This window comes from Leuciscus leuciscus, assembly GCF_965113295.1.
Source record: "Leuciscus leuciscus genome assembly, chromosome: 23".
Classification (NCBI taxonomy): Eukaryota; Metazoa; Chordata; class Actinopteri; order Cypriniformes; family Leuciscidae; genus Leuciscus; species Leuciscus leuciscus.
The window spans coordinates 29,390,887-29,409,439 of record NC_138747.1 but is presented as its reverse complement, the minus strand read 5'-3'; the positions used below and the strand labels follow the sequence as shown (position 1 = coordinate 29,409,439).

Here is an 18,553-nt window from a genome sequence, read left to right as displayed (position 1 = left end):
TCATGAAGACACGGCTTTTGTGAAACGTGATTTCTCAATGTCTGGTAATCGTGTGGTAAGATATGCGTTTGACAAGGTGTTGCGTACTGAGAAACTCTACACTGGAGATGTTGGAGATGATTTTACATCGCAGGCCCCATGTCTGATTTTCCAAGACAAAGACTGGTTTCTATTTTTCAACTACGTTTGGAGAGATTTGAACGACAGTGGCGATGATCCGTTGTACATCGCCGAGTGGGATGGTTTAACTCCTGACCTATGGTCGGGGACCATAGTAAAAAGTTACCAGACGATTGCGTTTATATATTTTGCAGTGCGTGGCCTATTCGTGAATCTGAGCATCACGTGCTACGACATGAAATTTTTGTTTCAGTGGAAAGATGTTAATATGCTTGACATCGTTTTTTCATGCATAGACAAGATGTTTAGATGGTGTGACATATTTGATCGTTACAGTTCTGTAAAGATGCAATTGTTTCACCCTGAGCAGGGAGTTACCAACCCCGAAGACCTCTTTAGCCCACCCACATATTACAGCCATGCTTGCAGATCAGTACAATCCCTACATTCATTCACCGTGTCTAAATAATCTACAACTGTCTGCTACAGCAACACCCCTGAGGCTGCCCCGATGAATAGAGTCAAATTAATGGAGACTTTATCTGAAGCAAAGTCAGATAATGATGCGTTTATGCTTTGATGCGGGTGAACCAGTGTGTGTAACTATCAGAAATGTTTTAGACCTGATGACTGAATGTGGCGTCTGTATTAGAATAGCTGATATATTGTGCTTGTGTACATATATGTGACTGATTTATGTGTAGACATATTGACAAGAAACAATCAGACTGATGTTTGTGAAATTATTGAAACACTGGTTGATTACATTCTTGAGGAAAATGTGTTTGTGAAGTTTCTACATCACATCGATGCTGTATGATACCTTTTGTTTCCTTTTACTGTTTAAGATGTAAAACCCCGAATCACTTAAACCATCTGAGTTATTATTTTGTGGAGCATGAAGTGGCAATATGTCAGAAGACATGAAAAAGACTTATTACACACCTTCTAACCCTGGTTCTTTGGGGGGGGGTGTCTCAAAGTCCCTCCGAGACTTTGTGGTAGAGTTTTAATGCGTTAGAGCTTCGCGTGGTTTCAATCTTTCAGGGTGCTTGTAAGTGGCCATGAAATCCATCACCGCTGCGTCGTTTTGTTTAGCATGGCCCCAAACACATTCCCAAACCACCTCGACCTGAAGACCGTACGCGCGCTCCAAAATTTCAATCTTGTCGTCACATTGTCTTTTCAGAACAGTATAAGGTACTTTTGATAACGGGTTTAGATCATTGTAGTCCAGTCATTTTAAGCCAAAATGGGGGTCAATCTTGAACAAATTGCAAATGAAGCAAACTCAACTGATTTTGTATCCTCAATATGTCCTGAGTAAGGGAAAAAAAAGGCCCCGAAGAATCCCATTAGGGGAAAGTTTCGAAAAAGACCCAAATATAGCCTATTCATACACGCCTATTCATTATTTTTCTTACGTGAATAGGGTAAAAATTGTAACCTTTAGACATCACCATGACAATTACTGAGTTGATTACTTACATCAAGACAAACAAAAAATGTATTACAAATTTTTTGAAATTGTTTGTTAACTTGGACAAACGGTGCATGATCTAATTATGTATGTGCTAATTTGCATAAATACCACAACAGATCTAAACATTGGGTATAGCCAGGTGAACATGTCTTGTTGAATCTTGTTGACACATAACAGTAAAATACTTAATGTTAAGGTCTGAATGGAACCCAGGCTACCCATGAGCATTAATACATAGAGGCAGGAAGAAGTAGCCTACTTTAAACCAGCCTTTATTCATTTTTAAGAGATGGGGTTTGGGGCTGGGTCCGTGGGACTGTTTCTGAGGGACGAGTCTGAGGGAAGAACAACAATGGTAAGGAGAATGCAGAAGACAAAAGGTAGGTAAAATAAAAAGTGAATCCCCAGAAACAGTCCCACAGACCCAGCCCCAAATTTTCCCCTAATGGGATTCTTCTGGGCTTTTTTTTTCCTTACTCAGGACATATTGAGGATACAAAATCAGTTGAGATTGCTTCTGTTACAATTTGTTCAACCTATTTTCATAAAATGACTGGACTATTGGGGTTACAATAACGCTCGCACCCATGAAAAAAACACCCGAGAAATTCGAATGCTTTTTTTATGTCACCGTCGTCATAGAAACATCCACATAGTATTTCCCAAATGACACCTCACCTTAGTTTAGAGCATGTTGAACATCTATGGACCGCGATTTTCAGACATATTCAAGCCATTCAATTGAAGTTTGAATATGTCTTGTTCTGGTTGATGTATGCATTGTTGCGTGTCAGAGCTAATGTGTCTTTTGGGATGTAGTGTGTTTTATACGTAGCCGTACATGTTGCTGCCAAAGTGGTGTAATTACACGGATCAAGGCCTGTACACAGAATGAATTCATCGCGGTACTTCATACATGCTTCTCTCAGCAGAACAACATCGTTTTTACCATAAATCGCCATTTCTTTTTTAAAATCAAACACTGTCAGAAATGGTACTGTATCAGTCATCAAACACCGCCCTGTCTTGGTTCGACATTGTCGTGTAACAGTTACCCATAACATTTCTTGTCAAGGTACGGGCCTATGTAGGCGTTGTTTTCAATGCAGTTAAAGTGGTGTGGAAAATATCCCTTCTCCACATTAGTCAGATTAAACGCAACAGGTGTCTTGGCCAGACGCATGGGTATGAATGAGTATGGATCAATAAACCATTGCTTGAATGCATCGTCATACATTAAGATTAGACGGCAGCCTTGCATCGTAATTTTAGGGGAAACCCCCATCTTAGTAACATATTCCAAAAGTATGAAATTGTCAAATCCAGATGCATTATGTGCAATCCATTGTAACGAGTTAGCTCAAAGGGGAAATATTAATAATAACTCAACTTGTTATGATAAATTATTAATATTTGGGTCAGTTATTTGGATTAACTTGATGTAGCTAAATTAATATTACAATCAATTAATCAGTTCGTCCAACAAACTCTTTTGGTTATTCATTTATTCTAAGAAAAGCGTATCTTTCATGGACACCGAAAAATAATTATTTACTAGCATTTACAGCTCTTAGAGCATGTGATAAGTCTGCTTACAGACTGGGGGTTGAACAGCTGGCTATCTGGTGCAGCTATAACAACCTTGAGCTGAACACGCTCAAAACAGTGGAGATGATTGTGGATTTCAGGAGAAAATCCCCAGCACTCCCCCCTCTCACCATCATGAACAGCACTGTGGAAGCAGTGGAGTCATTCAGGTTCCTGGGCTCTACCATCTCTCAGGACCTGAAGTGGGCAAATCACATTGACTCCATTGTGAAAAAGGCCCAGCAGAGACTGTACTTCCTTCGCCAGCTGAAGAAGTTCAATCTGCCACAGGAGCTGCTGATCCAGTTCTACTCAGCCGTCATTGAGTCTGTTTTAAGCACTTCCATCACTGTCTGGTTTGGTTCAGCTACCAAATCGGACATCAGGAGACTACAACGGACAGTCCGGACTGCAGAGAGGATTATTGGTGCCCCCTTGCCAACCCTCCAGGACCTGTACTCTTCCAGAGTGAGGAAGAGAGCAGGTAAAATCATCACAGACTCCACTCACCCTGGAACACCCCCTGTTTGAACTGTTACCGTCAGGACGGCGACACAGATCACTGGCCACAAGAACATCCAGGCACAGGAACAGTTTCTTTCCACAGGCCATTTCCCTTCTGAACACTTAACATGCCCCCCAATGCATATGCCTGTAAGTGCAATACTCCCACTGTCTAGTGCAATATTCTCTAACTCAGGTGATATTTATATTTATATTATTCATACTACTCAAAATACTGTAAATATGTTCATAATCTGTAACATGCACTAGACTCCCACTGTCTAGTGTAATATTCTCTAACTCAGGTGATATTTATATTTATATTTATATTATTCATACTACTCAAAATACTGTAAATATGTTCATAATCTGTAAATGTTTATTCGGACTAAACCCAACTGTGACCCCTTTTTTACTTTTATACTATTTTTTTTTATATATTTTATTCTTAGAATTTGTATTACTATGTTTCTTGTTGTATTTGTATTTGTATTTGTATATGTGCACTGGAAGCTTCAGTACCAAGAAAAATTCCTTGTGGGTGCAAGCACACTTGGCAATAAAGCTCTTTCTGATTCTGATTCTGATAAGATCAAGATCGTAAAATAGACTTTGTTGCAAGCAGAGAATCAGAACCAAAGACATATTGTGCACAAGTTTTATTAACTAAATCACAAACATAACTAAAGTAAACAAACATACATACATACATACAGTACATGCATAGGTAAAATGGTGAGTGATATGAAACTGGAAGCAGGAAATGGAACTATGGAAAATATCCATTTAACTATGAAAAGAACCATCAGCTTATCATTTTCAGAGCACCTCATTAAATTGATACTTGCATGGTCTGTGCAGTGGACACAATTCCTGAAGTGGTTAAAAATTGAAGTTGTTGGTGGTTTCGTGAGTCAAATGTTGAAGTTGCAATCGTTTTCTTCTCCGCTGGATGAAGAAGATATGATGAACTTGAATGGTTAGTTTGACTCTGTTCTCATGGCTGGAGTGCAGATTGTGGCCTGAGAGTGGTGGCAGTTGCGATGGACTTCTGCATTGAATGAAGACATTGAACTCCTGAGGTTGTCCTTGATTCTGTTGTGGTTGAGAGAGTCCTCTCTCTCCTGTGAGTCGAGGCCTGCTGAGGCCACGCTGGACAGTACGGCACCCTGAATGTATCGAGAAGGCCAAGAGTTGATCGTTGCCCATTCAGTGATGGTAAGGTTGCAGTTTTCTTCTGAGTTGGATTGAAGAAAACACAGTCTGACTCCTTTGGGAGAGTGAAAGCATAGCAGGCAGGCATAGCAGCAATGTGGTTACATTGACCGTTAGTTCTATCATAAAATACACAGTATCAAAAAAAATTATAGAATTAAAAACACTACACAAGACAGTAAATCATTCACACAATTTTCTGGGATGCATGTTCATTTATAGATCCGATTAATCAATAAATAAATGCAGGAAAGTCTGTTCTAATGTCTGTAGGTCTTTTCCCTGACCACATGACCACATTTTTCACAGCAATAAAGACATCTTATCTGATCGTCGCCCCGGCAACTGAAACCTTTCCTGCTCTCGTCTCTGTTTGGGGGGGATGTTTCATTCCTAAGAGTGGGCTTTGAAACTTATTTGTTAACTGTAACAAATAGTTAATAATGTCTGATTGTCTCAGGCATTACACCATGTGTAATTACGGTAACGAGGCTGTCTGAATTTAACGAGACGATCCACACAATCAGCCACAAATTCTTTGCCATCAAATGTGATAGCGCATACGAAATTGGCAACATGTCTACCATTTTCATAATCAAAATCTCAAAATCGTAGAAAATGTAACGATCGTTTGGCGTCTCCGCCTTAACTGATGCACACCACCGGTAACCATACTCTCACCAGTGCACACAACGATCTGCAGCGCATTGATGGGTTTGGGTTTAGTACCACTGACATGGTAACGTCTATTACATTTTCCGCAATATTTGGTGACATCGCACTCTGCGTATTGCATACCTTGTGCTGGTTTTTTATGCATCTCAAAACAATACCGCAAAACAGACTCACAGTACCGCAGATAGTCGCCGCAATGTTTTGGCTTTTTGGGTTGTTTATGACATTCTGGGGTATTACAGACATCGCAGATGTAGCGGTGAATCCTTGGTAGCAAAACTCACACACGTATGGTGTGCCAATAAACGTGCATAGATTTTTTATCATAAAATAATGCTCGTCACATGCAGGTACAAAAATGCTGTTTTAGGATGCGGATCGTCTGTGTTTGTATATTTCTCCAAAACACCCGTATCAGACCGATAGAAGACAACTATTTTAACATTCAGCATGCGTTCAAACTGTCTGGTGTCATTAAACGCTATCTGCAATGAAGAGTGTGGTTTCTCAGGGTTCAGGAGATGTGCCACACAGATTGCAAAACAAAGATTGTTTGAAATGTTCATGGGACAGAACAGATGAAGTCATGATCTTGCCCACAATGAAGTCATTGGCAAAAACAGACTTAATCTGTCCTGTCCCATGAACATTTCAAACAATCTTTGTTTTGCAATCTGTAACTTAAGCACCGCCGCGTTTACTTCTCACTATCGTCACTCTAAAATCTGTCTGGCACATTTCCTTAACCCTGAGAAACCACACTCAGAGCTAGAGTCTAGCATCTTCATTGCAGAAGATGCCTACTAACAAGTGGCCGGGGACTACAGCTGAAAATTAGCCGTAGAGGCTAAAGCTGCTCTTTTTATCAAGAGGGACTGTCCACGTCATTATAAACTAAACTAAACTAAACTACCGTCTCCGCCTAACAGTCTGAAAAACGCAACAATTTCAGAAAGTGTGTCATGTAAAAACATTTGGGGCCGCTAAATCTGTAGAAGAAATCTCCCGTAGATTTATAAGCCTGTGGATTTCCAGACCATTAAACCAAGCTCGTGGCAGTGCAGTGTACCCGCTCACATCGCCACCCTCTCGTACAAGTGATTCTATATCGCATGTGTGAGCCCCATGTTGGGTGCATCATGTGCGGTGTGACTGGGTACATGATCCCTCTCCTGACTGGTGAGAAGATGCAAGATGATCAAAATCAGAAATTGATTCTGGAGGGGGTTCTGAATCCTCTCCTGCATGTTGGGTATTTACAAAATGTTCAAAATCAATATTTGGTTCAGGATCTTCATCTGACATCGATTTCACAATGTTTAATAATTCTACCAATGTATCAGTTGTAGACTCAGACCTATTCATATCCTCCATTGTCTGAATTAAATAGAGCAATGTTTCTGTGTTACTGCACTGTTCAAGGGGGACCACACTGCCATCGTCTCGTCTAAACCTCGCTGTCGGACCCTGATCAAAATCATCTGAATCCCGACAACGTTTAGCCATTTTTTAAAACCAGATTTGTTTGTTTTTATTTAAACCACAGGTAGGATGTACACTTAAAATAACTATGGAAAATAAAACCAGCGTCCATACAGTGGAAAAAGAAAGAAAAACTACCTAATCAACAACTATACAGCCACGCTAACATTACACACAGTGTGGGGATAAATGTTGCAAAAAAAGAACATTTGTGTACAAAAACCCCCCCACAAAAATATACAAAACGTTCACAAGTCACCCGTGTTTCTTTTTAAGCATGAACACGACCTGCTTAAACAAATCCGTAATCAGGCTTTGATCTCTGGTTATTTGTTGGGTAGCCCCACTATGCGACTGCTGCGCTGCTATGACTCGTTTAATCCAAACACCATGCTGTTGTTGTGTTGCCGCCGCAGAGCGTTCACGATCATAATGCTTATTCTCATAAGCATCTAAGCGTCTGTCAAAAGCAGTGAGGCGTTCGTTTAAACGTACCTCGAATGCGTTCAATGCGGTCTTGACAGAGTCCTGTATCAGTCCGATTAAGTGTTGACTGTCTATGTTGGTTTGTGATTCCCGTCTGTAAGCCTCCTGATTTGAAGGCAGCTCTTCACGGTCGGATTCTTCCACAGCCACCACACGTTCGCTGGATGGAACAGACCGCTGTGTTTCTGTAGGGACGGGTGTAAATACACAGTCATCCCACGATTCTATCAGATCATCACTCCGGCTCTGAATATTATTTATATCGGGAACTGTATTCTCAACCACGGCCACCTCTGTTAAGAAAAAGATGGGAGAAAACAAAAAAAGTTAGTACAGATGTGTGCATTAAAAGATAAAATAATGTTTTTTTCAACATACTTATTTATAAAGGGGGTTTGAAAAGAGATGTATCCATTACAGTTAGTTAAAACGCCTTCTCCAAACATGCAGACTGCCTAAATTGCTGACACAGAAGAGTATTTGGCTATTTGCTTAGAGGTCTTTTTACTCAGTCCAGCAATTTGCAAGCATAGTCTGTGCACATGTCCTAGACTACCAAAAAATTGTTTGTACTGTAACCACACACTGCTAAAGCATTTGTTAAAGACTGGTATTTTAACATTTTCTCTCACACACACACACACACACACACACACAGGCGATATCTCACTATTACAGCCAAATAAAAACATTATCGTACTCTGCTACTTTATCTGCATCTGATTTAGAATGAACAGAAATCAATCCAACAGCTTTGTTCACATACCTTTAGCAGCTGATCGTCTTGGCTTCTTCCAGGCCGATGTCTGTGGTTTGAAATCGATGTCTCTCACAGCCCCACCAACCGGAACCTTTGCTTCTGCACAGGTGTCCGCTTTTGCACAGGTGTCTGCTTCTGCACAGGTGTCTGCTTCTGCACAGGTGTCCGCAGCAGCTTTACGTTTGAGTCTGATTTTCGGTTCTGCCACTATTCCTCTCAAACTAGCCTTCTCCGTATCACTGGTGCATTCAGGCGCATCAATCCTGTTCACAAGGTTTGATAAGCCTTCTGGAAATACACATAAGAAAGTTTTATACTAAATTCAACAAACCATATAACAGTAGTATAATGGCGAATTACAAACACTTACCGAGTGGTGCAATGTGCGCGCTGTCTCGCGGAGGTTCATGTACAAACGCTGGGTTTCCCGTTTCGGTCGGGCAGGTAAACAAAAACAAAAAAGAGAGAGGAAAAACAAAGAAGATGAGATATTTTTTACACATGCACATCACAGTATAAACAGGAATGAAACACACAGACACACTCAACACAAACGGGTCAGTCTAGGACACGAGGATGTTCGCGCACGCTCGCGGAGATGCACGCGCTGATACTATGTTTGACCCCTGATTCGGATCTCCTGGTTAATTAAAAAAACATGATTATGCATCACACACACACACACACACACACACACATGCAATATTTAAACACAAAACGTAATTATACGCACCATTCGCTTGATTCAGGAAATTAAGCTCCTCAACAATATCGAAAAGACTCGCACAGGTCGTGTCACCTGAAGCGCAGAGAACCTGTTTAAGTAACGCAATAGAACAGTGCTCTCGTATAAATAAAAAAATTAAGGTTCTTAATAATTTTACTAAATAATAAAACACTTACTGTTAAGACAGGCGTCCATCTTCTTGTGAAGCACACTCACGTTTCCAATAACAAAATGTAACTTGGAGAAATAGTCGTTTGAGAACGAGGATAATCCACAGAGACGCGGACACGAACTGCTTGGTTAGAAACTGATGAAGTGAACTACCCAAATGTATACAACAGGCACCATTGGATTATCAAAAGTGTTAAATGTAAGCATGCCCCCACAACATCATTAACACACATAAACCCCAATCACCACAGATAATGGGGCAGTAGACCCGGTAAGCCTATGTCCAAAAACAAGCTTCTTTAATATCCCCAGACATCAGTTCGGGACTCGGGAGGGCGTCACAACATGACAACGCCAGTCAGTTCGGCCCTGTAAGAAACACTGATTTCTTGAGACATGGATTTCCTGTCAATCATGAGTGACGGGTTCATAACCCAAAACCCTCCTAAAATATGAGAGACCGGGGACAGATGCAACAGGGGATGACTGCAACATCTCATACTTTTTCTCCAATCAGAAACAAGCTGTGATGACCCTCCCCCCACCAAGAATACAGAAGACATATTCAACATCTGCTGCTGCATTTATTGAACAAAACTTCTTTTGGAGGTATGAAAGTAGATTTTTTTTCATGAGATGTAGGCCTATTTTTGTCATACTGTCCTGACATTTTGTATGAATTAATCAAAACTTACTTAGTTTGAATTATAGTTTTGTTGACTTCTAAGTAACATGGTTAAGCATGTGTCAAAGTCAGTGTCTAGCAGGCACGTGATGTTCTGTCATGATTGATAGGGTTGTTCAATTCTTCCTGTCTGCCACTGAAATATTGAGAGATTGAATAGCATCTGTAACACATTGAATACTGGGAGAATATAGTGTGGTCACATGAGTGCAAAATTGAACTGTTTGGATGCCATAATACTTGGAGGAGAAATGGCAGTGCACATTATCCTAAAAACACCATACAATTTGGTGTTGGCTCTTGGACAACTCTTCTGATTATTCTTTTCACTCCTCTATCAGAAATCTTGCGAGGAGCACTGGTCGAGGCAAATTTATGGTGAAATTATTGTCTTTCCACTTCCGTATTATGGCCCCAAAAGTGCTCACTGGACCATTCAGAAGCTTAGAATGGCGCCTGTAACCAATGCCATCATTATGTTTTGCAACAATTTGCGAAGGTCTTGAGACAGCTCTTTGCTTTTACCCATCATGAGATGTGTCTTGTGTGACACCTTGGGAATGAGACCTTTTTGTAGGCCATCATTTGGGACTGAACCAGCTGTTATTAATTTCCACTGACAGGGGGCTGGATTGCTTTTTAATTACTGTAAGTTTTCAGCAGTTGTCTTGGCTTTCCATGCCTTTTTGCGCCTCCCTTTCTTTGTTTCTTTGTATGGCAGGGCTGGAAATGGGGGGGGGGGGGGGGGGACGCAGTGTGGGGAGTGAATTTCGAGGGGGGACGGCGTTCCAGTTGAAAAAAAAAATGGTTATATATAGGCTATATGTATATGGAAATGCTTGTCTATCAGTGCGCGTCTTTCTTACTATTTATAGAACTTCAAAACAGACCGCTTCAGGTAAATAAATAATCTTACCGTAAAAATCGTTCTCATAAATACTCAAATCGTGTTCTTCTAATTCTTCTGAGGTAAATCCAAGGTAAACAGCACAGCACATTGAGCGCAAACACAGTCTTCCAAACTCGAGGAAAAACAGGAATACGGTAGGCCTACTTGTTTTTGAGGTAATGAGTCCGTTAACAGCACGTGGATCATTTGCATGTCAATCGCTCGTGCGCGCGTAGACGTGGTCACATTACTTAAACAGAGAATGTTTGTTTTTTATATGGTTTACATCATTTAAAAATGTAGACTTCAAGCTTTGTAAAGACACATGTTTCATGCCACAGTGACAAGCATTCGCGGAGTTACAGATCATTTCAACTTCACTTTGAGAGAGATGGGACAACGCATCATGTTTATTTATATTTTATTTTACGAAAAACACAACGTTTTGTTTTTATTATTTGCAATAGCCGACCCCAGGGGGTTAAATGAAACATAAAATAAATAATTTATATAATTTAGTTATTATAGATTATAAAGGTTTTTAAACATCTGAAAGGTCATCTAAAGCCAGATGACCTCTATTTTTTATTTATTTATTTTTATAAAAAATTGAGAAAAAAAAATCATACAAAATCTGAATTTTCAGTCCGCCCAGTGAATTTTGCCCATTTCCACCACTGAGTGTATGTATGGCTTACTTGGGTTGTTACCGACATCTGGTGAAAATTTCATGTCAATAGCACCGTTGGAAATATATTTACTGAGAAAAATGATTCAATACTTATTTCCCCCGCTGTAAACTAGGGAAAAAGAATGAAGAAAAAATGTATCTGAGTTGGCATGAATATAACATCTCAGAGTTTCTCTCCTGACATACAAGAATAAAGATTTTTCTTGGTAAGATAACTGGTGTCCGGTCCTGTGAATCAAATAATAACGGGGAAAAGATTTAATTCCAAGTCTACACACCTGCACACTGTAGGCCTATGTTCTACACATAAACAAAACTCAATGACTGTTATTTGATAAATATGACTAAATAAATAAATAGGCTACAATAATATAATATTAATATTTTCAGAATTCTATGCTCATTGAGACAAAAAGCTAAAGTTAATTAGTGAAATTGAAGGTATTTTTAACATGTTGCAGCCGTCCCATGGTTGTGTTGCAACATCTGGCTTCTTCCATTCAAATTAATACTGTGAACGATATGTCATATAATCATCTTTAAATGGTATGGGTAATTAGCAGACAGATGCAAGTTTAATATATACAAATTTGGTTGGTTTAGTCGAAATAGTCTCTGAGTAACTGAGAGAAATGCAAAAAGTGTTGCAACCATCCCCGGTCTCAAGATGTCTCCCTATTCAAAAATAAAGTAATAGTAGGCCTATAGCAGAAATAATCAATGATATCTCTAAGTACACATATCCTCCTGAGACCCAGAATTATTATTTTTTTTTTCATGTCATCACATTGTTTAGAGCACAAGAAACAAATGGTAAATAAAAATTATTTTTGAAAAATAATATTTTATTAATACGTTATGCTATGTCCTCTGTAGTGGACACCAGGGGCTCGTTCTTCGTACGTTGCTTATTACATCCGAGATCAAATGACACATCCAAGATAATATCATCGTGCTAATCATGATCTGGCTAACTCGGTTCTTCGAACACACTTGCCGGATAGGATTAGTATCGCTGGATTGAATTATCTGAGATAATTGCGCGTTCATGCGCTGGGTTAAAAGGGGACATGTATCGATAGTAGAAACATTGATCAGCAACGCTGCTATTGGCTGTTCAGCGTGGCCAAAGAGCGCGCACAGTTTTTCTCCGCAGCAGAGCAAGAACTAATAGTCGAAGTTTATTCGGAATTTTAATGTTTTAATGCAAAACGCCAGGGAACACCTCAAAGTCTGCAAAAGCCAGGAGAGAGGGCTGGCAAAAAGTAGCAGACAATTTAAATCCGTTAGAAGTGGCCATGTTAGATGTTTTTTTATCACTTATTAGCCTATATTTTTGTATTTGAATAATTGCATAATTACTTTGTTCATTGTAATGTCAGAGTCACCACACTAGAACATGGGAACAAACAAAAGTGAAGTACAAAAATATTCTACATAATGGTAATTTTTTTGTTATATTATAGTCTCTTTTATAAAAGACACTGTTAAATAAACGGTTGGCTGTTTATAAAAGCAACCAAGAAAAAGGCTGAGCAAAAAAAAAAAAGAAGAAAAGATCTTAGTAGCCTACACTGTAAAATAATTTTTGCTGCATTAAATTAAGGCTGTATAGTCATTTCAACTGTTAAATCTTGAGTAATGATGAATTGCTTTGACTTGTGAAAGTGAAAACTAATAAACTTATATTAATGTAAAAATATTTTTCCAGAGTTCATATAATGACATTGTGTTTTCCTCTTTTGTGCACTTTTACATAATACACCAACACTTGTATCTGTTCCCAAGAAAGTGGTAGCTGAAATATGTGCAGTAAGTGGACATTTTTTTTATAACTTTCCAAAGGAAAGAAAGTATAAGACTTTGTAATGTCCATTTGTTTCCATTTCACTGGACAGTGAATAAACCCTCTCAGATAACTGTCATATGGAGGAACTAGCCTACCTGCAAGTGCATAAATAACTTTACTTAATTTATACTTGTATGCTTTATGGCAGTGTAACCGGCAGAGTATTCGCTGTCTGGTTGAAGTTTGTCCCTCTGCAGCTACGGTAGCCCCCTGACGTCACCCAGCTAGCCGTGAGTGGCTAAACAACTCGTTTGCGTCTAGGCCAGTTTCTATAAAACAGTCTGCACTGTTGGGCTTAGAGAGATTCTCTGTGTCCAGATACATTTTCAGTCTTGTTACTGCTTGGGTATGTGGTTCTCCTGTGCAACGAAGGTATGGTAAATGTTTATATGATGTAGCAAGCTAAGCATTTATATTGTATCTAATACTGGGCTATTGAAAAATAGGTGTTTGACTGATTGCCAGACGCTTCCGGGTAATCGTGCTGTGTATTACTGAAGGTATTATTTGTGCATTTTACTGTTAATCATAATGTGGGTGTCATTGTTGGGACGTATGCATTTTAATGAGCACATTTGCGCACAGGTCTTGGGCAAAGCACCCGCCGGGTAGCTGTACCGTAATTTAAGCAGCAACATCAAGAAGGTAAATGTTTATTGTTTATTGTGTTGCGAGTAGATCCAGTGTGTTAGGACTAAAAGCTTTGAACGCATGCAAAATGAGTCTGGTTGTGTTGCCCTGACGTAATGCATGGCTGTGTTTTATTGTCAACTCTTAATATAAATGTATTTGAATATGCTGTGTGTAACAACTGTTATGTAGGATTGTGAAGACTGGCGCAAAGGGCTGTTTCTCTACTGTGTCAGTTCGTATGTCAACATTGAGGTAAAAGAAAATAATGTTTTTATGAAATGTTTGTGATGCTGCGTGACTATTTGTGCATGTGTATATCAAGCACTAATTTTAATGATTTTGTGTCTGCAGGCAGATTGCTCCTGCTGCTTTGCCTTGCCTAAATAAAGTTTTGTTATTATTTTTCTACTGAAGGCACGTCTCTGTCTAGTTCATCTTTAGTGTATTTCTACGAACCTGCTTGCCTTAAGATTAGGTATTTAGCAGTTAAGGTGCAAAGTATATCCTGGTGTGAGAGGCACCAGGTGGCGTAGTCAAGAACCTTTAAACCCAGATCTGGTCAAAATTCCATAAGGTCACAAAGTGGCGTAGTCGGCAGGATCCTTGCACACAGAGACGTGTCTTTTTTTTTTTTCTCTCTTTTTTTTGGTTTTGTCTGTTTATGTATACTTTAATTTAAGGCATAGTAATAGGTTAAGGGCAAAGCAGCAGTGGGCACGGCGTGGGACCTAAAGGAGCAGTGGGAAGGCCACTGACTACCCCACCACCTTTCCTGTAACGTGGGCATTACTCTGCTGCAGCAATGGATGAAGTTGAACAGCTGAGAGAACAGATCCGTCAACTGCAGGCAGAAAATGGCCGCCTGCAGCAGCAGCAACCGCCTCAACCGGACAATTCTGCCAACCCTGCTAACCCTGTGTCCCATGAACGGTTGATTTATCTCCCTAGGGAACGGAAGTGTCCTGTATTTCGGGGTAGGGTGGGTATTGACATTGTTGAGTGGGTAGAAGAGGTGGAGGTTTGTGCGCGTACTAGACATTTGGGTGCACTTGACAAAGCTTACTTTATGTTTGATCATCTGGATGGGGAGGCTAAAGATGAGATTCGCTATAGGCCAAGGGCAGATCGGGAAAACCCGGAGAGGATTGCAAATATTCTCAAAGAACTTTATGGGTGTTCCCAGTCTTATGTTGCCTTACAAGAAAGTTTCTTTTCTAGAAAACAATTAGACAGTGAATCTTTACAAGAATATTCACATGCTCTCTTTTCTCTGATGGATAAAGTTAAACAGGTCTCCCCTGACTCAGTGCCCCAGTTTGACATGCTGCTCCGTGACCAGTTTGCAGAGCACGTTATTGACTCTGACCTCCGCAGGGAATTGAAGAGACTTATCCGTCAGACCCCAGGGATGTCCATGCTGGAAGTGCGTGCTGCTGCCATCCGGTGGGAGTGTGAGGGCAGGCCCAGCGACTTCAATAGGGGTAGGAGTCATTCAGTTCCCTCTCTTTGTGCTATGCAGTACTCCAAAACTCAACCAGGCAGAGCCTCATCGCCCGTTAGTATGGCAAGTTCAGAAATGGCAGAGCTGCGGTCCATGTTGCTGAAGCAACAAGAACAGATCAACCACTTAACTAGTGCCTTAACTACTTTACAGGGAGTAGCTCGCCCTGCCTACTCCAGTCACCCCTCTCTAGTTAGTCGGCCGTCAACTGTCATTTGTAGGCGCTGCTTAAAGCCTGGTCACTATGCTAGAGAGTGTAACAATGAGAGAGTAGTAGCTCCTAATCACATCCCCCAGGCCCAAGCTCAGGCTAATGTTGTCTCAGTTTCTCAGTCGGAAAACTAGCTCCCTTCAGCGTGCAGAGCCACACGTTGAGAGGGGATGGTAGCGGCTCTCAGAATCAGGACACTCTTGGTCACCCTGTAACCTCCCTTGTCGCTCAGTGCCCGAAGGTAGCTGTGAGAGTAGGGGGAGTAGTTGTCAGTTGTCTTTTAGACACAGGGTCTATGGTATCTACCTTGGTGGAGAGTTTTTTTGTGCAACATTTCAAGGATAAACTTCAACAGTGTAATTGGTTGCAGCTTCGGGCTGCAAATGGTCTAGACATACCCTATATTGGGTACGCTGAGCTAACGGTTGGAGTATTAGGGAAGGTAATCCCCCAAAGAGGTTGGCTAGTGGTTAAAGATCCCCCAGGTCAGCTCGCCCCTCCGCTTGTGCCGGGTGTGCTGGGGATGAATGTTATTCGAGAATGTTATGCTGAACTGTTTGGCCAACATGGTTCTTCTTTGTTTGATCTCCCACCGGTAGTTCATGCTTCACTCCCATGGCGGCACGCCTTGCAGCATTGTCATCGGGTCCAGCTCAGCTCTCTTCCACCCAAAACGGGTGTAGCTAAAGTTAGAGGTAGAAGGCCCATTCATATACCAGGAGGCACTGTAAAATTGGTGGCAGCCACCTGCTCTCCTCACTTTTGTGATGCTCCTGTTGTCCTGTTGGAACCGGCTAGCGGCTCTTTACCTAGTGGTCTCTTAGTGTCGCCTGCGCTAGTGCGCGTAGAACAAGGTACAGCTTTCATCCCTGTAGTCAACGTGGGGTTTACACGTGCTACATTATACCCCCGCCAGTCGCTAGGGTTGCTTGTTCACGCTACTGTTGAGGGCCTTCCTGTGGGCATTTCTGAAGACCAACCAGAAATAGAGGCTGTTGTGGCTAGCATGCAGGTTCCTAATGGGGAAGTCAGGCCTAAGTCAGTGAGGGAGCAGATACAGGCCCTTGATTTGTCAGTGCTAGTGGAGGCTGAGCAAGAACAGATAAGGGCATTCTTGTTAAAACATGAGTCTGTGTTCTCGGCTTTTGAGGGTGACCTTGGCTGTACTAATCTTATCTCTCATGATATACCTCTGCTAGACGACCAACCAGTTAGGCAACGTTACAGGCGTCTCCCCCCTTCTGATTATGATGCTGTTAAGGCCCACCTGCGACAGTTACTAGACAGCCAGGTCATACGAGAAAGTAGTAGCCCCTATGCCTCTCCCATTGTGATTGTGCGGAAGAAATGTGGCGGGCTACGTATGTGTGTTGATTACAGACAGCTCAACAGCAGGACCAGAAAGGATGCTTTCCCTCTCCCCCGCATTGAGGAGTCTTTGGATGCACTATCGGGGGCTCAGTGGTTCTCCACGCTGGACCTGGCTAGTGGGTATAACCAGGTACCTGTGACCGAACAAGACCGTCCAAAGACTGCCTTTTGCACGCCTTTTGGGTTATTTGAATTTAACCGCATGGCCTTTGGACTGTGTAACGCTCCAAGCACTTTTCAACGACTGATGGAGAGAATGTTTGGAGCGCAGCATTGCCAGTCCCTTTTACTATATCTGGACGATATAATTGTTTTTCTTCTAGTGTCGAAGATCATATACACCGTCTGGATCTAGTGTTGAGCCGTCTACAGAAAGAAGGTCTGAAAGCAAAGCTGGAGAAATGCTGTTTTTTCCAGAAGGAAGTCCAGTATCTGGGCCACCTTGTCTCCCGCGAAGGTGTATCCACTGACCCAGCCAAGGTGTCCGCAGTGGCTAAGTGGCCCCGTCCCACCACCGTGTCCGAATTGAGGTCTTTCCTTGGTTTTGCGGGTTATTACAGGCGATTTGTGGAGGGCTTTTCCAAGCTGGCAGCTCCTTTAAATCGCTTGGGGGCAGAGCTTGGCGGTACTAAGACCCGGAAGGGCCAAGGGCCACGGCTTGATGGAGTGTGGACAGATGTCTGTGAGGTCAGCTTCCAGGCCTTGAAGCAGAGGTTGGTGAGTGCCCCCACTTTGGCGTTCGCTGATTTTAATTTACCATTTATTCTGGAGGTGGATGCCAGCCACATTGGTCTCGGAGCAGTGCTCTCGCAGGAGCAGCAAGGAAAGATCCGGCCAATTGCCTATGCTAGTCGTAGTCTCAGTCCAGCAGAAAAGAACTACAGTTCGATGAAGCTGGAGTTCCTTGGAATGAAGTGGGCCATGACCGACAAGTTTCGGGAATATCTGTGGGGCCAACAATGCACTGTTTGGACGGACAATAATCCCCTGAGCCATCTGGGGACTGCCAAGCTGGGAGCGACTGAACAGCGGTGGGAGGCCGAGCTTGCTGCTTTCAATTATACCATCCGTTATAGGCCTGGTCGTACCAACAGGAATGCAGATGCCCTCTCCCGACAACCTGCAGGACCACTGGGACAGACCACAGAGTCCTCCACACTAGGGACAGCCATACCAGTTCTTGTACAACAAACGACCAGATGTCAAGACCCACCACTGGCAATCCAGATGGCTGTCTCGGCCTTTCCCTCCCGCACCCTCGAGGAGTTAAGAAGGCTACAAGCAGCGGACCCCACTATCGGGGCCTTCCTACCGTTCTGGCTGGCACAGGGACCGCCCGACCCGACAGTGCGTAGGAAATTGCCGGGCCCTACCCGTGTGCTGCTGCAACAATGGGACCGTGTTGTGGGAGCCGATGGACTGCTCTACCGCCGAACATTCCGTCCAGATGGGGGTGAAGAGGTGCGTCAGCTCTTGTTGCCCGCATGCCTAAAGGAGGAAGTCCTACAGCAGC

General features: G+C 42.0%; 2 protein-coding genes across 2 annotated transcripts in view; one reads left to right on the top strand and one right to left on the bottom strand.

The window, feature by feature from the left end:
* Nucleotides 1-7,113: 7,113 nt before the first annotated feature.
* Nucleotides 7,114-9,089, bottom strand: LOC309488413 (uncharacterized protein). Its single transcript, XM_082156618.1, has 4 exons — nucleotides 9,046-9,089; nucleotides 8,683-8,952; nucleotides 8,319-8,600; nucleotides 7,114-7,845 (listed from the first exon to the last, which is right to left on the bottom strand). Exons 2-4 carry the CDS (start codon nucleotides 8,819-8,821, stop codon nucleotides 7,322-7,324), a joined length of 945 nt encoding a protein of 314 aa, XP_082012744.1. The 5' UTR covers nucleotides 8,822-8,952; nucleotides 9,046-9,089; the 3' UTR covers nucleotides 7,114-7,321.
* Nucleotides 9,090-9,780: 691 nt separating this feature from the next.
* Nucleotides 9,781-18,553, top strand: part of pmela (premelanosome protein a) — a 34,524-nt gene continuing 25,751 nt past the window's right edge. The window contains exon 1 of the mRNA XM_082156410.1: nucleotides 9,781-9,819. The gene's annotated coding sequence lies outside the window, so the exon portion shown is untranslated. The remainder of the gene's footprint in view (nucleotides 9,820-18,553) is intronic.